This window comes from Opisthocomus hoazin, chromosome 1 (assembly GCF_030867145.1).
Source record: "Opisthocomus hoazin isolate bOpiHoa1 chromosome 1, bOpiHoa1.hap1, whole genome shotgun sequence".
NCBI classification, from domain to species: Eukaryota; Metazoa; Chordata; class Aves; order Opisthocomiformes; family Opisthocomidae; genus Opisthocomus; species Opisthocomus hoazin.
The window spans coordinates 139,610,643-139,632,983 of NC_134414.1; the positions used below are offsets into that span (position 1 = coordinate 139,610,643).

The following is a 22,341-nucleotide window of genomic DNA, read 5'->3' on the forward strand; positions in this document are numbered from 1 at the left end:
CCCGGCTGATTCGGGTCCCAGTCAGGATCTGAAGAGGGAAAGTTCTGATCTACCGTTCCCTGCAAATCTCCATGGGCGTGAGCTCCCTCTAACTGTTTCTTAGCAGTATTCAATACCATCCTTTTCTCTGTGTCATCAAGCAAAGTATCTAAACTCACCTCTAAATCATTCCAATCAGGGTCCTGGGTCCTAATTATTGTCTCAAAGACCTTTGCTACTCTTTCAGGGTCTTCTCGATAAGTGCCTGCTATTTCCTTCCACGACCTTAAATCAGTTATTGAAAACGGAACTTTTTCTGTCACTGGACCAGTATTTCCTACTGCCTCTCAGAGAGGAGCCTGGAGGGGAGCTGGCTCCGCTACCCCGCCTGTCCTTCCCCGCGTTCTTCCTGAAACCGGACTAAATCCTCCCGCCCCCTCCCCCAGAGGGGAGGTGGAAGGGCTACCGATCTCGGATTCCTCCTCCTGCTCATCCCCCCATCTCCGACGCGGTGCCACCATTAGCTCGACATCATTCTCCTCAGACCCAAGTTTCAGACACTCTTTCCTGACGCTACAAGCGGCGCAGCATTTCTTTGAACCTTTTTCACATTTTCGCTTTCCCAAAGCCATTACCATAGAACCGCGCAGATGTATCTCACACTTCCTTTGCCATTCTGGATGATTTTTCAACGAGAAAAACAAATCTACATATGTTATTTCTTTTCATTTACCTTCCCTTTTACAATACAAAACAACATCTATTGCAAAATGGTATTATAACACAGTGTCCCGTCCTCCGGCCACTTCTCCCCGTCATCCAGAGTATATAACGGCTACCAATGAGTGCAATACTCAGTTAACTGTTTTCAAGTTAAAGGGTCTCCCCCCAGCTCTTTCCAGTGTTTTAAAATACATCCCAAGGGCGTGCCCCGTGGGATGGGTCTTTTACTCGGAAAGGTGCCCATCCTTCAAACAACCAGTGGTAGTGATTGTGCACTGTATCACAGACACTAGCCAGAGGGATCCCACCCTCTGTGAGATCTCCCTCTCAGCCCCCTGCTGAGATCCTGGAGACTTCAACCCCCTGTGGAAGACCTCCCCCTTGGGCACCGCTCTATCGGCTTCCACCGAGCAGATTTTTCACAAAGGTACCTTTTTAGCCCAACTCTGCGTGGCTTTTACCGCGACTTACGAGCAGGCAGGCATGTGTTATACCTAAAGAATGCCTTAATTAAATTCTAGGGGACTTACTTGGAATCCTTCGGTCCGGGGATCAGAGGTTCTCCTCGAGAATCCCTTGATGCCGGCTGGAGGTCCGGTGATCCCGCGGATCCGTCGGTATTCACAAGCAGAGTCCCATCTGGGTTGCCAGAAACTGTCGCTGAAAATCCGGGAATAAACCTCGTAACACCAATGTAGTGTTAAAAGGCAGGCATTCTTTATTGCGACGTCGGATGCACGGGGGATAATTCCACCGAACGTGCATACCCCATACCCCTTCCGTGCAGTTTATATAAATTAAAATATACATATTCATCTGATTATATAAGCTCTTCCTTTCATAGTCAAATCAGTCCATTTTCATACACTCCTCCCACCCGCGCTTGCGCAGTGCCTCCTAGTGGTGGTCGTCGGGGGTCCCAAGATGAAGGCTTATCCTCTTCGTCACAGTTTCTGCGCAAACTCAGTCCTCGTCTGGCTCTTGTCCCTGCGGCACGGGTCGTCTTGACCAGTTCTAGGCACCTGCTAGTTTTAAGTAAAACTAACTTCTTTGGTGGGAGATGTATGACTTTTTTGCTTCAGCTGATTCACGGAATAGATGGGAGCTACTGGCAGAAATCCCGTGGGCCATGGCTCTCGAAGGCAGGGGGGGTCCACGAGTGCTGGTCGCTCTTTAAACGTCACTTCCTCCATGCTCAGGAGCGGTGCATCCCCCTGAGAAAGAAATCAAGCAAAGGAGGCAGGAGACCTGTATGGTTAAACAAGGAGCTTCTAGCGAAGATCAGGTGGAAGAGAAAGGTCCATGGAATGTGGAAAGAGGGGCAGGCCACTTGGGAAGAATACAGGAAAGTGGTCAGAGCATGCAGGGATGCGACGAGGAAGGGCAAAGCCCACCTGGAATTGAAGCTGGCAAGGGATGTCAGAAACAACAAGAAGGGCTTCTTCAACTACATCAGCAGCAAAAGGAAGGCTAGGGACAATGTGGGGCTGCTGCTGAATGAGGCGGGTGTCCTGGTGATGGAGGATGCAGAGAAGGCAGAGCTACTAAATGCCTTCTTTGCTTCAGCCTTCTAGTGCCAAGGCAGGCCCTCAGGAATCCCAGGCCCCGGGGGTAAGAGAGGAGGCCCACAGAGAGGATGACTTTCCCTTGGTCGAGGAGAACTGTGTGAGGGATCGCTTAAGCGATCTGGACATCCACAAATCCATGGGCCCTGATGGAATGCACCCACGAGTGCTGAGGGAGCTGGCGGATGTCATTGCTGAGCCACTCTCCATCATCTTTGAGAGGTCCTGGAGGACAGGAGAGGTGCCCGAGGACTGGAGAAAGGCCTTTGTGACTCCAGTCTTCAAAAAGGGCAAGAAGGAGGACCCAGGGAACTACAGGCCGGTCAACCTCACCTCCATCCCGGGAAAGGTGATGGAGCAGCTTATCCTGGAGGTCATCAACAAGCAAGTAGAGGAAAAGAAGGTTATCAGGAGTAGTCAGCATGGATTCACCAAGGGGAAATCATGCCTGACCAATAGCTTTCTATGATTACATGACTGGCTGGGTAGATGAGGGGAGAGCCGTAGATGTTGTCTACCTAGACTTCAGCAAGGCTTTCGACACAGTCTCCCATAACATCCTCCTAGGGAAGCTCAGGAAGTATGGGCTGGATGAGTGGTCGGTGAGGTGGATTGAGAACTGGCTGAATGGCAGAACTCAGAGGGTTGTCATCAGCGGTGCTGAATCTAGTTGGAGGCCGGTAACTAGTGGTGTCCCCCAAGGGTCAGTACTGGGCCCAGCCTTGTTCAACTTCTTCATCAGTGACCTGGATGAAGAGTTAGAGTGTACCCTCAGCAAGTTTGCCGATGACACCAAACTGGGAGGTGTGGTGGATACACCAGCAGGCTGTGCTGCCATTCAGCGTGACCTGGACAGGCTGGAGAGTTGGGCAGAGAGGAACCTGATGAGGTTCAACAAGGGCAAATGCAGGGTCTTGCACCTGGGGAGGAACAACCCCATGCATCAGTACAGGCTTGGGGCGGACTTGCTGGAGAGCAGCTGTGCGGCGAGGCACCTGGGTGTCCTAGTGGACGACAGGTTAACCATGAGCCAGCAGTGTGCCAAGGCAGGCCCTCAGGAATCCCAGGCCCTGGGGGTAAGAGAGGAGGCACCTGCTAGTTAAAATTAAAACTAAATTCTTTGGGGGGAGATGTGTGACTTTTTGCTTCACTTAATTCACACAATAGATAGGTAGCACAAATACACCTGCAACTATTTGGTAATGCTATTTCTATTAAAAATCCCCCTTCACCATTATTGTTTCACATTAGTGATTACCTAGGGACTAAACCCTCTGTTCCCAGACCTAATGTCCAGATGGGCAGGGCTGTACCAGGCACATAACAGCATTGTTCGTGCTTTATGATTAACTAATTCCATCATCTTGCTTACAGTGGGGCACACTTCGGTGTGTTTGGGGGGTGACAAATCATGATCTGACCACAGCTCGCATGTAAAGGAGGTGGTGGGATTGCACAGACACTGAAGAGCTGGCAGAGTAACAGCCACTGATGTTGAGACAGAGGAGCTGTGGGGAACCTCCCACCCGACAGAGTATCCCTGTATAACCCTGCAGAGGAGGGTCTCCATCTACTGGGTGCTTCCATGGTGGTAACAAAAGCCAGAAACACCAGAGCAGGACAGACGACTAGCCCATATCTTAGCAAAGACATAGTTCAGCAATCATCCTCTCCCTCCTGCTTCCCAGCTGGTTCTTCCTTCTTCCTTCTGCTGCCTCCATCATCCCAGCCTTCAGATGCTGTCCAGCACGGGTGTGCTCTTTCCCTGGAGGAAGGAGGGGCAGTGGTATCAGTCCTATGAACTCAGACTCTCCTTGCAGGTGTCTCACCGCGGCTGCCAGAGAAATGAGACCTACCGGGTGCTGAGTGAGAAGGAGGGAGAGGAGGAGGTGAGGCTGTGGGAGCAGAGGTTCCTCAGCCTCACCAAAGGGTGATGCACGATAGCAGGCGGATGCATGGGAAGCACAGGGCTCCAGCGCCGGCTCTCTGGAGTTGTGGTGAGCCAGAGAGCCCAGACAGACCTGGACAACTCTTCCCAGACCCCTTGCTGACCACCCAGATCATCACGGCCAGATCTCCCCCTCCAAGTACCTGCTCTGCACCATCGGCAGTGGCACACCAGGATGGGTGCCTTGCCCAACAGCGCTTCACTGTGGCCCCTGCTGGAACTCCTCCTGAAAACATTTTCTCCAGCCAAAGGAGCAGCTGAGCGTCGGAGAAGGCGTCAGCTCTGGGAACCCGGCTTTAGAGTCACTGGCCCCAGTGTCCATGTCTGAAGTCCCCAGCCATCTCTTGCCTCCCTCCCCCCCACAGGCCTATAACAGCCAGTGGTTCTCCCAAGGATGAGTCTTCTTGTATAAAGAGCCTGTTCACCCCGTAAATCTAATTTGCTCCCTTCTCTCTGCCGCCGCCGCTTTATTACACCCCTCAGTGACACCCTGCACTCCACCGTGGACTTGTCCTCTCCCAGCCCACGGGAGGGAGCAGAGCCAGCTACCCTCCAGGTCCCAAATGCAGCGTCTGAGGAAGGACCTGACGTACACACTTGGTTTCCATTGCAGCTGGTTTATTTCTAAAGTTTAAGGGTTTATCAGGCGCCTCCCCGACACCTTCCTGTGCTTCCCGGCGTCCCTCCCCAGCTGTCCCCTCCCCGGCTCCCTCGCAGGCCCCCGGCGCGCTCCCCCTCAGCGGCAGCTGTGCACCTCCACGACGTGCTGGCACTGCTTGCACTTGACGGAGCAGCACCAGTGAAACTTGCAGCTGCACCCCTCCACCAGCTCCGCCTGGGCCGTGCGGAAGCCCCTGCCGCAGCACAGGAGCTCGCAGCCATCCATGGCCAGGAATGCCCTGTTGCACTGGCGGCCAGATGTGCCGAAGACCCCGCGCCGGGAGTCCCGGTCGCAGAAGTCTGGGCTGTCCAACAAGTAGACCAGGTCATGAGCTGTGTAGGGCTTGAAGTGAGAGCTCTTGGGGACCAGGAGCTTGCGGGAAATGACCATCACCCCCTCGAACTTTTCCTTGAGGACGTTGCCCACCTTGCGGCAGGGAGGCATGACCTTCCAGCACGTGTGCACCTCGCAGGAGCCCAACACACCGTGGCACCCTGCGTTTCGCTTACGGATGCAGTCCTTGGAGCTGCTGTGCCAAGTGCTTTCTCTCCAGCCACCCTGACAACTGCTCCCCCGCGGTGGTGACGGTTGTGTTGTTCCCTCTCATGTCAGCAGAGTGCCCAGCCCTGGGAAGCGCTCTGTCAGCCACGATCCGTGGTGTGCACACGTGGGTTGCTGCGCCTGGGCCACACGCTTCGATCTCCGTCGTAAGAGCCGGGCACGCGTCCGTGGGTGTGGGTCTCCCTCAAAATCAGCCCTGCCGGGCTCTGGGCACCCCAGTGCTAGTGGCCACACAGCCTCTTTCACCAGCGCCTTTCCTGGGAAGGTTTTAAGGTGCAGAGAGCGGCGCTCGCGGCACACATGCCGGAGGCAGAGGAAGACCAGCTGGCGCTGCCCTGACTTGCTGGGGCTTCAGGAAGCGGCATGGCTGCCCAGAGACATCAGGTCCATTCCCACCGTGCCCTGAAGCAAGCCGGTGCTGAGATGCTCCCTGGGGAGGCACGGGATGCATCTCCATCCCTGCAGGTGGAGCTGGAACAGGCCTTTCTGCTGCAGAAGAGCACAAAATGCTTGTGGGGTGCCCTCAGGCCAGGGGAAGCCTGGCCGGGCTATGGCCAGCCACCACCGCGTCCCTGGGTGCAGGGGGAAGCTCCCAGGCTGGCTCCCGCTCCTGCTGCTTGCCCCGTCCCCGCGGCCCCATCTTCTCCCTTGCTTGCGGGGTGCCCGTCTCCTCTCACACCCCACACTGTTACACAGTCCCCTTCTCATTCCGCCGTTGCCGGGGACACCAGGTGTGACTGGGATAGAATCACAGAATCACAGAACAGTAGGGGTTGGAAGGGACCTCTGTGGGTCACCTAGTCCAACCCTCCCGCTGAAGCAGGGTCACCTACAGCAGGCTGTAGAGGACCCAGGGCAGACATGCCGAGGCTGCTCTCCCTCGTGGGTGAGTGACCCCCGTCCGGCCCCTACCCACCCTCCTGGGACCACCGCAGCCTGAAGCCCCCGCTCCTGCCCCACATCTTCCACAGGGCCGCCCCGCTGGACCCACCAGCCATGACAGCTCTCTGCTCTGCTGGCCCAGGGGCAGCTGGAGACCCTGCGAGGGGATGCGGAGGTAGAGGCAGGGGCTGCCGGGGCCAGGAGAGGAGGGGGCCCAGCTGAGGGTGGAGGAGGGAAGGGAGGGAGGGAGGAATGTCCCCTTGGAGGGGCGCAGGCCCTGGTGCGGTGGAGGGAGCAGCTGGCAGGAGTGGGCAGCGGAGTCTGTGCCATTGCGGCTGCCTCCACAGGCACCAGGCAAGTGGGGCTGGGGCTTTTGTGGGGAAAAACACCCAAGAAAACCCCAAACAAAACCAAGAACCAAAACACATCCCCCATTCCAAACCAAACTCACCAAAAACCCCCAAATTTTTTTCTTATTTTTCTTTTGTCTTTCTAAGTTTTTTCCTTTCCTATTTTTCTTCTTTTATTTTATGATTTTTTCTCTTCTGTTTCATCATTCTGTCTTCTTTTCTTCTTCATTTCTTGTTTCTGCTTTCTCTTCTTCTCTTTTTCTTTGTCTTTTTTTTCCTTCCTTTTCATTTTTTTTCCCCCTTTTGCCCCAGAGCTCCCGGTTCCCCCGGCACCCTGCAAAGATCGTTGATGGAGCGAGACCTCAGGCTGGCTGGTCCCGGTGCCCTGCTCAGCACCAGCAGACGGGAGCAGGCCACCCCGCCGGCCGCTCCTTTGTTTCCACCCAGCACTTGTCCCCGTTCAGGAGGGTTAAGCCCAGCCTGCCTTCTCCCCCTAGGGCTGCTGACCTTGCCGATGTCCACTGCCGCTCCACCGGTGCCTCGTGCTCCGGGAAGCCCCCTATCAGACAGCGAGTACCAGGTCTTCTTCGCCAGCCTGTATCCCCCCTGGAAGGTGGAGCTGCGCCAGGCACACGGCTGCTTCAGCCCCACCATCATGCAGCTGGACCAGGAGGAGAACCACGGCCGTGTCCCCGAAGGTAGGGCCATCCCCCCACCTCCACAAGCAGAGGCAGGTATTGCCGCAGCCGGAGCAGAGGTGGCCGTTTCTCTGTCCCAGAATGCCACAGATATTGTGGGAATGGTTGTGGAATGGGTCATTTTGGGGTCTCTAGCCAAAGTCCAGCTTGCAGCAGAACACTCCCAGAACTAGAACACCCTGGCTTTGTGCAAGGGAGTTTGGTTTCGTGGCCTCTCTTGGGCACCCCTTCCAGTGTTGCACCTCTTTCCTAGACAAAGAAGCATTTCCCAATGACCAGTCCTAACCTCCCAAACAGGAATTCATATTTCTTTTTCCCTATTGTGTTGTCTGGCACCACCAAGAAGAGTTTGACTTTGTCATCTTGTAGCTGTCCTTCAGGTCCTTGTGGGCTACCATTAACTCACCGCCCCATCTCCTCTTCACCCAGCTGAACAAGCACATCTGCCCCAGCCTCTCTTCATGACTCACAGGCTGAAAGCCGTGGCCACTTCAGTGGCCTTTTGCTCAGCTCTTCAGTTTCTCCCCATCTCCACTAGTGGAGTGGCAGGGGAAAATAAATGACCACTGTTTTCTGAAGCTTGCTGAAGCTCCTCATCTCTCCCAACAGTTCCTCTTACAACCTGACCAGCTCCTTCCAACTTGATCTGAGGTTTCATGCAGAAGCTTGGCTCATGGGCTCTCATGGGCCTTTAAGAAAGCTTGACCTGATAAGCTGCTTTTTTAAGTGTTGAACATTTCAGGAGCCAAGAAACATCCCAGTTCAGAAAGCTCCATAGCAACAGCACCCTTTAAATCTCTGCAGTCATACTTTAGCTGCACCCCTGCATCAGAGAATTTAAGTGGCATAATTATATCTGTGCAGCTGGAAAACTTGGGACTACTTCTGTTGGATTTTTCTTCAGAGGAAAAAAAGTAGGAACAATTTTCTCATTAAAAAAATATGTCTTTAAGCTTAGCTATAAATGTCAACGAAGTGAATGATCAGCCAACTGTGCTTATTTGGACTGCAGCTTGAGGGCAACTATTTCTTGCTTATTTCCGCAGCTGTGTCAGGAACGGGCCCCACCCCGCATCACCAGACCCAGCGATGGATCCTGGGCTCCTCACTCGCTTGCGGGCACCTGCAATCCACAGTGCCTGTGGACTTGCCTCCATCCCCTCCATGGCTGGAACCACTGTCAAACTATTTTGCCCAAAAAGTTGAAAGTTGAAAGTCTGAGCCCCTTCTGGCTGCGAATTATCTGCACACGTTCGCATTTTCGGAGCAGAGCTGCCGGAGGCGCCTGTCACGGACCACCTAAGTTAAGTTTGACGTTTGAGGTGGCAAGACAAGCAAGCAGCCCCAGTCTCTCTGCCTCTGTGCGAGCAGTGCCATGGGCAGATGAGGCTGAGCAACAGCTTTCTAGGCTAGCTCTGTCTGGATGCGAGCTATCTGCAGACGTTCGCATTTCCGGACCAAGGATTCCGCAGGCCGCTAGCAGGGACCCTCCTCATTCCCAGGATATGTTTGACGTTTAAGATGGCAAGACAAACAAACAGCCCCAGTCTCTGTGCCTCTGTGCGAGCAGTGCCATGAGTAGATGAGCCAGAGAAATAGCTTTCAGGCTATCCCATTCTGGCTGCGAGCTATCTGCAGACGTTCACATTTTGGGAGCAGGGCTGCCGGAGAAGCCCGGAACAGATCCCAAAGCTACGTTTGACACTTGAGCTGGCAAGACAAGCAAGCATCCCCACTCTCTGTGCCTCTGTGCGAGCAGTGCCATGGGCAGATGACACTGAGCAAAAGCTTTCCAGGCTAGCCTCTTGTGTCTGCGAGCTATATGCAGACATTCGCACTTTCGTAGCATGGCTGCGAAATGTGACCGGCAGGAAACGCCAAAGCTACCTTTGAAGTTTGAGGTGGCAAATCAAGCAAGTATACGCAGTTTCTGTGCCTCTCTGCAAGCAATGCCATGGGCAACTGAAGCTGAGCAACACATTTCAAGGCTAGATCCTTCTGGCTGCGAGCTAGCAGAAGACGTTCGAATTTTCGGAGCAGGGCTGCCGGAGGCGCTCGGCACGGACCCCAAAAGATACGTTGAAAGTTTGAGGTGGTAAGACAAGAAAGCAGCCCCAGTCTCTGTGCCTCTGTGCGAGCAGTGCCATGGTCAGATGAGGTCGAGCAACAGCGTTCTAGGCTAGTTCTTTCTGGCTGCGAGCTATCTGCAGACGTTCGAATTTTCGGAGCAGGGCTGCTGGAGGGGCCCGCACGGACAACCCCATTCCTAGGCTACGTATGAAGTTTGAGGTGGAAAGATAAGCAAGCAGCCCAAGTCTCTGTGCCTCTGTGCGAGCAGTGCCATAAGCAGAAGAGGCTGAGCAACAACTTTCCAGGCTAGCCACTTCTGGCTGCGAGCTATCTGAAGACATTCGCATTTTTGAAGCAGGGCTGTCGGAGGTGCCTGGCAAGGACCCCGAAAGATACTTTTGAAGTTTGTGGTGGCAAGACAAGCAAGCAGCGCCAGTCTCTGTGCCTCTATGCGAGCAGTGCCATGGGCAGATGATGCTGAACAACAGGTTTCCAGGTTAGCCCCTTCTGCCTGCGAGCTATTTGCAGACGTTCGCATTTTCGGAGCAGGGCTGCGAAAGGAGGCTGGCAGGGCCCCTTCCCGTTCCCAGGATACGTTTGAAGTTTGAAATGGCAAGACAAAAAAGCAGCCTTAGTCTCTCTGCCTCTATGCGAGCAGTGCCATGAGCAGATGATGCTGAGCAACAGCTTTCCATGCTAGCCACTTCTGACTGCAAGCTATCTGCAGACGTTCACATTTTGGGACCAGGGCTGCGAAAGGGGCACGGCAGGGAACCCCTAAGATACGTTTCAAGTTTCAGGTGGCAAGACAAGCAAGCTGCCCCAGTCTCTACCTCTGTGCGAGCAGTGCTATGAGCAGATGAGGCTGAGCAACAGCATCCAGGCTAGCCCCTTCTGGCTTCGAGCTATCTGCAGACGTTCGCATTTTGGAGTAGGGCTGCTGGAGGCGCACAGAAGGACCCCATAGTTAGATTTGAAGTTTGAGGTGGCAAGACAAGCAAGCAGCCCCAGTCTCTGTGCTCTGTGCGAGCAGTGCCATTGGCAGATGAGGCTGAGCAACACCTTTCCAGGTTAGCACTTTCTGGCTGAGAGCTATCTGCAGAAGTTCCTATTTTGGGAGGAGGGCTGCCTGAGACACCCGGCATGGACCCCCAAAGGCTACATTTGAAGTTTGAGGTGGCAAGATAAGCAAGCAGCCCCAGTCTCTATGCCTCTGTGCGAGCAGTGCCATGAGTAAATGAGGCTGAGTAACAGCTTTCTAGGCTAGTCTCTTCTGGCTGCGAGGTATCTGCAGACGTTCGCATTTTGGGAGCAGGGCTGTTGGAGGCACTCAGCAGGACCCCCTAGTTACGCTTGAAGTTAGAGGTGGCAAGACAAGCAAGCAGCCCCAGTCTGCATGCGTCTGTACGAGCAGTGGCATGGGCAGATGAGGCTGAGCAACAGCTTTCCAGGCTAGCCCCTTCTGCCTGCGAGCTATCTGCAGACGTTCGCATTTTGGAGCAGGGTTCCCGGGAGCGCCAGGCATGGACCATCTAAGCTACGTTTGAAGTTTGAGGTGGCAAGACAAGCAAGCAATCCCACTCTCTGTGCCTCTGTGCAAGAAGTGCCATGGGCAGATGAGGCTGAGCAACAGCTTTCCAGGCTAGCTCTTTCTGGCTGCGAGCTATCTGCAGACGTTCGCATTTTGGGAGCAGGGCTACCGAAGGTGCCTGTATCGTACCCCCAAAGCTACGTTGGAAGTTTGAGGTGGCAACACAAGCAAGCAGAACCAGTCGCTCTGCCTCTGTGCGAGCTCTGCCATAAGCAGATGAGCCTAAGCAACAGCTTTACAAGCTAGTCCCTTCTGCCCGCGAGCTATCTGCAGACATTCGCAACTTCGGAGCAGGGCTGCGAAAGGAGGGTGGAAGGAACCCTCCCTGTTCCCATGCTACGTTTGAAATTTGAGGTGGCAAGACAAGCAAGCAGCCCCAGTCTCTGTGACTCTCTGCAAGCAGTGCCATGGGCAACTGAGGCTGAGGAACACCTTTCCAGGCTAGATCCTTCTGGCTGCAAGCTAGCAGGACACGTTCGCATTTTCAGAGCAGGGCTGCGAAATGCACCTGGCAGGGACGCCCTAATTTACGTTTGACGTTTGAGGTGGCAAGACAAGCAAGCAGCCCCAGTCTCTGTGCCTCTGTGCAAGCAGTGCTACAGGCAGATGAGGCTGAGCAACAGCTTTCCAGGGTAGCGATTCTGGCTGCGATGTAGCTGAAGACACTCTCATTTTCAGAGAAGGGCTGAGAAAGGAGCCTGGCAGGGACCCTCGCCATTCCCAGGCTACGTTTGAAGTTTGAGGTGGCAAGACAAGCAAGCAGCCCCAGTCTCTGTGACTCTGTTCGAGCAGCGCCATGGGCAGATGAGGCTGAGGAACAGCTTTCCAGGCTAGCTATTTCTGCCTGCGAGCTATCTGCAGACGTTCGCATTTTCGGAGCAGGGCTGCCAGAGGCGCCCGGCATGGACCCCCAAAGCTACGTTGGACATTTGAGGTGGCAAGACAAGCAAGTAGCCCCAGTCTCTGTGCCTCTATGCGATCAGTGCCATGGGCAGATGAGGCTGAGCAACAGCTTTCTAGGCTAGCTCTGTCTGGATGCGAGCTATTTGCAGACGTTCGCATTTCCGGACCGATGCTGCCGCAGGCCCCTAGTAGGGAAGCTACACATTCCCAGGATATGTTTGACGTTTAAGATGGCAAGACAAACAAACAGCCCCAGTCTCAGTGCCTCTGTGCGAGCAGTGCCATGAGTAGATGAGCCAGAGATAGAGCTTTCAGGCTATCCCATTCTGGCTGCGAGCTCTGTGCAGGCATTCGCATTTTGGGACCAGGGCTACCGGATGCGCCCGGACCACATCCCAAAGTTACGTTTGGCGTTTGAGCTGGCAAGACAAGCAAGAGCCCCACTCTCTGTGCCTCTGTGCGAGCAGTGCCATGGGCAGATGAGGCTGAGAAAGAGCTTTCCAGGCTAGCCTCTTGTGTCTGCGAGCTATCTGCAGACATTCGCATTTTTGGAGCAGGGCTGACGGAGGCGCCCGCCACGGACTTCCAAATATACGTTTGAAGTTTGAGGTGGCAAGACAAGCAAGCAGCCCCAGTCTCTCTGCCTCTGTGCGAGCAGTGCCATGGGCAGATGAGGCTGAGCAACAGCTTTCCAGGCTAGCCCCTTCTGGCTGTGAGCTATCTGCAAACGTTCGCATTTTCACAGTAGGGCTGCCAGAGGTGCTCGCACGGAGTTCCGAAGCTACGTTTGAAGTTTGAGGTGGCGAGACAAGCAAGCAGCCCCAGTCTCTCTGCCTCTGTACGAGCAGTGCCCTGGGCAGATGAGGCTGAGCAACAGCTTTCCAGGCTAGCTCTTTCTGGCTGTGAGCTATCTGCAGACGTTCGCATTTTTGGAAACGGGCTTCCGGAGGCGCATTGCTCAGATTCCAAAAGTTACGTTAAAAGTTTGAGGTGCAAGACCAGCAAGCAGCCCCAATCTCTTTGCCTCTATGCGATCACTGCCATGGGCAGATGAGGCTGAGCAACAGCTTTCCAGGCTAGCTCTATCTGGCTGCGAGCTATCTGGAGAGGTTCGCATTTTCACACCGGGGCTGCCGCAGATGCCTGGCACGGACCCTTGCCGTTCCCAGGCTACGTTTGACGCTTAAGGTGGCAAGACAAGCAAGCAGCCCCACTCTCTGTGCCTCTGTGCGAGCAATGCCACGAGCAGATGAGCCTGAGCAACAACTTTTCAGGGTATCCCATTCTGTATGCGAGCTATCTGCAGACTTTTGCATTTTCGGAGCAGGGCTCAGAAAGGAGGATGGCAGGGACCCCCAGGCTATGTTTGCAGTTTGAGGTGGCAAGGCAAGCAAGCAGCCCCAGTCTCTGTGCCACTGTGCGAGCAGTGCCATGAGAAGATGAGGCTGAGCAACGGCATTCCAGGGTAGCCATTCTGGCTGCTATGTAGCTGAAGACACTCTCATTTTCAGAGAAGGGCTGCGAAAGGAGCCTGGCAGGGACCCTCGCCATTCCCAGGCTACGTTTGAAGTTTGAGGTGGCAAGACAAGCAAGCAGCCCCAGTCTCGGTGCCTCTGTGCGAGCAGTGCCATGGGCAGATGAGGCTGAGCAACAGCCTTCCAGGCTAGCTCTTTCTGCCTGCGATCTATCTGCAGACGTTCGCATTTTTGGACAAGGGCTGCCGGAGGCGCCCGGCACGGACCCCCAAAGCTATGTTTGAAGTTTGAGGTGGCAAGACAAGCAAGCAGCCCCAGTCTCTGTGTCTCTGAGCGAGCAGTGCCATGGTCAGATGAGGCTGAGCAACAGCTTTCCAGGCTAGCTCTTTCTGCCTGCGAGCTATCTGCAGACGTTGTCATTTTCGGAGCAGGGCTGCTGAAGACATCTGACACGGAATTCCAAATCTACGTTTGAAGTTTGAGGTGGCAAGACAAGCAAGCAGCCCCAGTCTCTCTGCCTCTGTGCGAGCAGTGCCATGGGCAGATAAGGCTGAGCAACAGCTTTCCAGGCAAGCTCTTTTTGTCTGCCAACTATCTGCAGACATTCGCTTTTACGGAATAGGGCTGCCGGAGGCGCTCGTCACGAACCCCCAGCACATTGCTAGGCTACGTTTGAAGTTTCAGGGGCCAAGACAAGCAAGCAGCCTCAGTCTCTCTGCCTCTGTGCGAGCAGTGCCATGGGCAGATGAGGCTGAGCAACAGCTTTCCAGGCTAGCTATTTCTGCCTGCGAACTATCTGCACACGTTCGCATTTTCGTATCATGGCTGTGAAAGGAGCCTGGCAGGAACCCTCTAAGATATGTTTGCAGTTTGAGGTGGCAAGGCAAGCAAGCAGCCCTACTCTCTGTGCCTCTGTGCGAGCAGTGCCATGGGCAGATGAGGCTGAGCAACAGCTTTCCAAGCTAGCCCCCTGTGTCTTTGAGCTACAGGAAGACGTTCGCATTTTTGGAGCATGACTGCAAAATGCACCTGGCAGTGAATCCCTAATTTACTTTTGAATTTGAGGTGGCAAGACAAGCAAGCAGCCCCAGTCTCTCTACCTCTGTGCGAGCAGTGCCATGGGCAGATGAGGCTGAGCAACAGCTTTCTAGGCTAGCTCTGTCTGGATGCGAGCTATCTGCAGACGTTCGCATTTCCGGACCAAGGATTCCGCAGGCCGCTAGCAGGGACCCTCCTCATTCCCAGGATATGTTTGACGTTTAAGATGGCAAGACAAACAAACAGCCCCAGTCTCTGTGCCTCTGTGCGAGCAGTGCCATGAGTAGATGAGCCAGAGAAATAGCTTTCAGGCTATCCCATTCTGGCTGCGAGCTATCTGCAGACGTTCACATTTTGGGAGCAGGGCTGCCGGAGAAGCCCGGAACAGATCCCAAAGCTACGTTTGACATTTGAGCTGGCAAGACAAGCAAGCATCCCCACTCTCTGTGCCTCTGTGCGAGCAGTGCCATGGGCAGATGACACTGAGCAAAAGCTTTCCAGGCTAGCCTCTTGTGTCTGCGAGCTATATGCAGACATTCGCACTTTCGTAGCATGGCTGCGAAATGTGACCGGCAGGAAACGCCAAAGCTACCTTTGAAGTTTGAGGTGGCAAGACAAGCAAGTATACCCAGTTTCTGTGCCTCTCTGCAAGCAATGCCATGGGCAGATGAGGCTGAGCAACAGCTTTCCAGCCTAGCTCTTTCTGGCTGCGAGCTATCTGCAGACGTTCGCATTTTGGGAGCAGGGCTGCCGAAGGTGCCTGTATCGTACCCCCAAAGCTACGCTGGAAGTTTGAGGTGGCAACACAAGCAAGCAGAACCAGTCTCTCTGCCTCTGTGCGAGCTCTGCCATAAGCAGATGAGCCTAAGCAACAGCTTTACAAGCTAGTCCCTTCTGCCCGCGAGCTATCTGCAGACATTCACAACTTCGGAGCAGGGCTGCGAAAGGAGGGTGGAAGGAACCCTCCCTGTTCCCATGCTATGTTTGAAATTTGAGGTGGCAAGACAAGCAAGCAGCCCCAGTCTCTGTGACTCTCTGCAAGCAGTGCCATGGGCAACTGAGGCTGAGGAACACCTTTCCAGGCTAGATCCTTCTGGCTGCAAGCTAGCAGGACACGTTCGCATTTTCAGAGCAGGGCTGCGAAATGCACCTGGCAGGGATGCCCTAATTTACGTTTGACGTTTGAGGTGGCAAGACAAGCAAGCAGCCCCAGTCTCTGTGCCTCTGTGCAAGCAGTGCTACAGGCAGATGAGGCTGAGCAACAGCTTTCCAGGGTAGCGATTCTGGCTGCGATGTAGCTGAAGACACTCTCATTTTCAGAGAAGGGCTGAGAAAGGAGCCTGGCAGGGACCCTCGCCATTCCCAGGCTACGTTTGAAGTTTGAGGTGGCAAGACAAGCAAGCAGCCCCAGTCTCTGTGACTCTGTTCGAGCAGCGCCATGGGCAGATGAGGCTGAGGAACAGCTTTCCAGGCTAGCTATTTCTGCCTGCGAGCTATCTGCAGACGTTCGCATTTTCGGAGCAGGGCTGCCAGAGGCGCCCGGCATGGACCCCCAAAGCTACGTTGGACATTTGAGGTGGCAAGACAAGCAAGTAGCCCCAGTCTCTGTGCCTCTATGCGATCAGTGCCATGGGCAGATGAGGCTGAGCAACAGCTTTCTAGGCTAGCTCTGTCTGGATGCGAGCTATTTGCAGACGTTCGCATTTCCGGACCGATGCTGCCGCAGGCCCCTAGTAGGGAAGCTACACATTCCCAGGATATGTTTGACGTTTAAGATGGCAAGACAAACAAACAGCCCCAGTCTCAGTGCCTCTGTGCGAGCAGTGCCATGAGTAGATGAGCCAGAGATAGAGCTTTCAGGCTATCCCATTCTGGCTGCGAGCTCTGTGCAGGCATTCGCATTTTGGGACCAGGGCTACCGGATGCGCCCGGACCACATCCCAAAGTTACGTTTGGCGTTTGAGCTGGCAAGACAAGCAAGAGCCCCACTCTCTGTGCCTCTGTGCGAGCAGTGCCATGGGCAGATGAGGCTGAGAAAGAGCTTTCCAGGCTAGCCTCTTGTGTCTGCGAGCTATCTGCAGACATTCGCATTTTTGGAGCAGGGCTGACGGAGGCGCCCGCCACGGACTTCCAAATATACGTTTGAAGTTTGAGGTGGCAAGACAAGCAAGCAGCCCCAGTCTCTCTGCCTCTGTGCGAGCAGTGCCATGGGCAGATGAGGCTGAGCAACAGCTTTCCAGGCTAGCCCCTTCTGGCTGTGAGCTATCTGCAAACGTTCGCATTTTCACAGTAGGGCTGCCAGAGGTGCTCGCACGGAGTTCCGAAGCTACGTTTGAAGTTTGAGGTGGCGAGACAAGCAAGCAGCCCCAGTCTCTCTGCCTCTGTACAAGCAGTGCCCTGGGCAGATGAGGCTGAGCAACAGCTTTCCAGGCTAGCTCTTTCTGGCTGTGAGCTATCTGCAGACGTTCGCATTTTTGGAAACGGGCTTCCGGAGGCGCATTGCTCAGATTCCAAAAGTTACGTTAAAAGTTTGAGGTGCAAGACCAGCAAGCAGCCCCAATCTCTTTGCCTCTATGCGATCACTGCCATGGGCAGATGAGGCTGAGCAACAGCTTTCCAGGCTAGCTCTATCTGGCTGCGAGCTATCTGGAGAGGTTCGCATTTTCACACCGGGGCTGCCGCAGATGCCTGGCACGGACCCTTGCCGTTCCCAGGCTACGTTTGACGCTTAAGGTGGCAAGACAAGCAAGCAGCCCCACTCTCTGTGCCTCTGTGCGAGCAATGCCACGAGCAGATGAGCCTGAGCAACAACTTTTCAGGGTATCCCATTCTGTATGCGAGCTATCTGCAGACTTTTGCATTTTCGGAGCAGGGCTCAGAAAGGAGGATGGCAGGGACCCCCAGGCTATGTTTGCAGTTTGAGGTGGCAAGGCAAGCAAGCAGCCCCAGTCTCTGTGCCACTGTGCGAGCAGTGCCATGAGAAGATGAGGCTGAGCAACGGCATTCCAGGGTAGCCATTCTGGCTGCTATGTAGCTGAAGACACTCTCATTTTCAGAGAAGGGCTGCGAAAGGAGCCTGGCAGGGACCCTCGCCATTCCCAGGCTACGTTTGAAGTTTGAGGTGGCAAGACAAGCAAGCAGCCCCAGTCTCGGTGCCTCTGTGCGAGCAGTGCCATGGGCAGATGAGGCTGAGCAACAGCCTTCCAGGCTAGCTCTTTCTGCCTGCGATCTATCTGCAGACGTTCGCATTTTTGGACAAGGGCTGCCGGAGGCGCCCGGCACGGACCCCCAAAGCTATGTTTGAAGTTTGAGGTGGCAAGACAAGCAAGCAGCCCCAGTCTCTGTGTCTCTGAGCGAGCAGTGCCATGGTCAGATGAGGCTGAGCAACCACTTTCCAGGCTAGCTCTTTCTGCCTGCGAGCTATCTGCAGACGTTGTCATTTTCGGAGCAGGGCTGCTGAAGACATCTGACACGGAATTCCAAATCTACGTTTGAAGTTTGAGGTGGCAAGACAAGCAAGCAGCCCCAGTCTCTCTGCCTCTGTGCGAGCAGTGCCATGGGCAGATAAGGCTGAGCAACAGCTTTCCAGGCAAGCTCTTTTTGTCTGCCAACTATCTGCAGACATTCGCTTTTACGGAATAGGGCTGCCGGAGGCGCTCGTCACGAACCCCCAGCACATTGCTAGGCTACGTTTGAAGTTTGAGGGGCCAAGACAAGCAAGCAGCCTCAGTCTCTCTGCCTCTGTGCGAGCAGTGCCATGGGCAGATGAGGCTGAGCAACCGCTTTCCAGGCTAGCTATTTCTGCCTGCGAGCTATCTGCACACGTTCGCATTTTCGTATCATGGCTGTGAAAGGAGCCTGGCAGGAACCCTCTAAGATATGTTTGCAGTTTGAGGTGGCAAGGCAAGCAAGCAGCCCTACTCTCTGTGCCTCTGTGCGAGCAGTGCCATGGGCAGATGAGGCTGAGCAACAGCTTTCCAAGCTAGCCCCCTGTGTCTTCGAGCTACAGGAAGACGTTCGCATTTTTGGAGCATGACTGCAAAATGCACCTGGCAGTGAATCCCTAATTTACTTTTGAATTTGAGGTGGCAAGACAAGCAAGCAGCCCCAGTCTCTCTACCTCTGTGCGAGCAGTGCCATGGGCAGATGAGGCTGAGCAACAGCTTTCTAGGCTAGCTCTGTCTGGATGCGAGCTATCTGCAGACGTTCGCATTTCCGGACCAAGGATTCCGCAGGCCGCTAGCAGGGACCCTCCTCATTCCCAGGATATGTTTGACGTTTAAGATGGCAAGACAAACAAACAGCCCCAGTCTCTGTGCCTCTGTGCGAGCAGTGCCATGAGTAGATGAGCCAGAGAAATAGCTTTCAGGCTATCCCATTCTGGCTGCGAGCTATCTGCAGACGTTCACATTTTGGGAGCAGGGCTGCCGGAGAAGCCCGGAACAGATCCCAAAGCTACGTTTGACATTTGAGCTGGCAAGACAAGCAAGCATCCCCACTCTCTGTGCCTCTGTGCGAGCAGTGCCATGGGCAGATGACACTGAGCAAAAGCTTTCCAGGCTAGCCTCTTGTGTCTGCGAGCTATATGCAGACATTCGCACTTTCGTAGCATGGCTGCGAAATGTGACCGGCAGGAAACGCCAAAGCTACCTTTGAAGTTTGAGGTGGCAAGACAAGCAAGTATACCCAGTTTCTGTGCCTCTCTGCAAGCAATGCCATGGGCAGATGAGGCTGAGCAACAGCTTTCCAGCCTAGCTCTTTCTGGCTGCGAGCTATCTGCAGACGTTCGCATTTTGGGAGCAGGGCTGCCGAAGGTGCCTGTATCGTACCCCCAAAGCTACGCTGGAAGTTTGAGGTGGCAACACAAGCAAGCAGAACCAGTCTCTCTGCCTCTGTGCGAGCTCTGCCATAAGCAGATGAGCCTAAGCAACAGCTTTACAAGCTAGTCCCTTCTGCCCGCGAGCTATCTGCAGACATTCACAACTTCGGAGCAGGGCTGCGAAAGGAGGGTGGAAGGAACCCTCCCTGTTCCCATGCTATGTTTGAAATTTGAGGTGGCAAGACAAGCAAGCAGCCCCAGTCTCTGTGACTCTCTGCAAGCAGTGCCATGGGCAACTGAGGCTGAGGAACACCTTTCCAGGCTAGATCCTTCTGGCTGCAAGCTAGCAGGACACGTTCGCATTTTCAGAGCAGGGCTGCGAAATGCACCTGACAGGGACGCCCTAATTTACGTTTGACGTTTGAGGTGGCAAGACAAGCAAGCAGCCCCAGTCTCTGTGCCTCTATGCGATCAGTGCCATGGGCAGATGAGGCTGAGCAACAGCTTTCTAGGCTAGCTCTGTCTGGATGCGAGCTATTTGCAGACGTTCGCATTTCCGGACCGATGCTGCCGCAGGCCCCTAGTAGGGAAGCTACAAATTCCCAGGATATGTTTGACGTTTAAGATGGCAAGACAAACAAACAGCCCCAGTCTCAGTGCCTCTGTGCGAGCAGTGCCATGAGTAGATGAGCCAGAGATAGAGCTTTCAGGCTATCCCATTCTGGCTGCGAGCTCTGTGCAGGCATTCGCATTTTGGGACCAGGGCTACCGGATGCGCCCGGACCACATCCCAAAGTTACGTTTGGCATTTGAGCTGGCAAGACAAGCAAGAGCCTCACTCTCTGTGCCTCTGTGCGAGCAGTGCCATGGGCAGATGAGGCTGAGAAAGAGCTTTCCAGGCTAGCCTCTTGTGTCTGCGAGCTATCTGCAGACATTCACATTTTTGGAGCAGGGCTGACGGAGGCGCCCGCCACGGACTTCCAAATATACGTTTGAAGTTTGAGGTGGCAAGACAAGCAAGCAGCCCCAGTCTCTCTGCCTCTGTGAGAGCAGTGCCATGGGCAGATGAGGCTGGGCAACAGCTTTCCAGGCTAGCCCCTTCTGGCTGTGAGCTATCTGCAAACGTTCGCATTTTCACAGTAGGGCTGCCAGAGGTGCTCGCACGGAGTTCCGAAGCTACGTTTGAAGTTTGAGGTGGCGAGACAAGCAAGCAGCCCCAGTCTCTCTGCCTCTGTACGAGCAGTGCCCTGGGCAGATGAGGCTGAGCAACAGCTTTCCAGGCTAGCTCTTTCTGGCTGTGAGCTATCTGCAGACGTTCGCATTTTTGGAAACGGGCTTCCGGAGGCGCATTGCTCAGATTCCAAAAGTTACGTTAAAAGTTTGAGGTGCAAGACCAGCAAGCAGCCCCAATCTCTTTGCCTCTATGCGATCACTGCCATGGGCAGATGAGGCTGAGCAACAGCTTTCCAGGCTAGCTCTATCTGGCTGCGAGCTATCTGGAGAGGTTCGCATTTTCACACCGGGGCTGCCGCAGATGCCTGGCACGGACCCTTGCCGTTCCCAGGCTACGTTTGACGCTTAAGGTGGCAAGACAAGCAAGCAGCCCCACTCTCTGTGCCTCTGTGCGAGCAATGCCACGAGCAGATGAGCCTGAGCAACAACTTTTCAGGGTATCCCATTCTGTACGCGAGCTATCTGCAGACTTTTGCATTTTCGGAGCAGGGCTCAGAAAGGAGGATGGCAGGGACCCCCAGGCTATGTTTGCAGTTTGAGGTGGCAAGGCAAGCAAGCAGCCCCAGTCTCTGTGCCACTGTGCGAGCAGTGCCATGAGAAGATGAGGCTGAGCAACGGCATTCCAGGGTAGCCATTCTGGCTGCTATGTAGCTGAAGACACTCTCATTTTCAGAGAAGGGCTGCGAAAGGAGCCTGGCAGGGACCCTCGCCATTCCCAGGCTACGTTTGAAGTTTGAGGTGGCAAGACAAGCAAGCAGCCCCAGTCTCGGTGCCTCTGTGCGAGCAGTGCCATGGGCAGATGAGGCTGAGCAACAGCCTTCCAGGCTAGCTCTTTCTGCCTGCGATCTATCTGCAGACGTTCGCATTTTTGGACAAGGGCTGCCGGAGGCGCCCGGCACGGACCCCCAAAGCTATGTTTGAAGTTTGAGGTGGCAAGACAAGCAAGCAGCCCCAGTCTCTGTGTCTCTGAGCGAGCAGTGCCATGGTCAGATGAGGCTGAGCAACCACTTTCCAGGCTAGCTCTTTCTGCCTGCGAGCTATCTGCAGACGTTGTCATTTTCGGAGCAGGGCTGCTGAAGACATCTGACACGGAATTCCAAATCTACGTTTGAAGTTTGAGGTGGCAAGACAAGCAAGCAGCCCCAGTCTCTCTGCCTCTGTGCGAGCAGTGCCATGGGCAGATAAGGCTGAGCAACAGCTTTCCAGGCAAGCTCTTTTTGTCTGCCAACTATCTGCAGACATTCGCTTTTACGGAATAGGGCTGCCGGAGGCGCTCGTCACGAACCCCCAGCACATTGCTAGGCTACGTTTGAAGTTTGAGGGGCCAAGACAAGCAAGCAGCCTCAGTCTCTCTGCCTCTGTGCGAGCAGTGCCATGGGCAGATGAGGCTGAGCAACCGCTTTCCAGGCTAGCTATTTCTGCCTGCGAGCTATCTGCACACGTTCGCATTTTCGTATCATGGCTGTGAAAGGAGCCTGGCAGGAACCCTCTAAGATATGTTTGCAGTTTGAGGTGGCAAGGCAAGCAAGCAGCCCTACTCTCTGTGCCTCTGTGCGAGCAGTGCCATGGGCAGATGAGGCTGAGCAACAGCTTTCCAAGCTAGCCCCCTGTGTCTTCGAGCTACAGGAAGACGTTCGCATTTTTGGAGCATGACTGCAAAATGCACCTGGCAGTGAATCCCTAATTTACTTTTGAATTTGAGGTGGCAAGACAAGCAAGCAGCCCCAGTCTCTCTACCTCTGTGCGAGCAGTGCCATGGGCAGATGAGGCTGAGCAACAGCTTTCTAGGCTAGCTCTGTCTGGATGCGAGCTATCTGCAGACGTTCGCATTTCCGGACCAAGGAT

General features: G+C 54.5%; 1 protein-coding gene across 1 annotated transcript; it reads right to left on the bottom strand.

Moving 5' to 3' along the window:
• Nucleotides 1-4,951: 4,951 nt before the first annotated feature.
• Nucleotides 4,952-5,802, bottom strand: LOC142360737 (protein Wnt-4-like). Its single transcript, XM_075415282.1, has 2 exons — nt 5,684-5,802; nt 4,952-5,441 (listed from the first exon to the last, which is right to left on the bottom strand). Exons 1-2 carry the CDS (start codon nt 5,800-5,802, stop codon nt 4,952-4,954), a joined length of 609 nt encoding a protein of 202 aa, XP_075271397.1.
• Nucleotides 5,803-22,341: the final 16,539 nt, after the last annotated feature.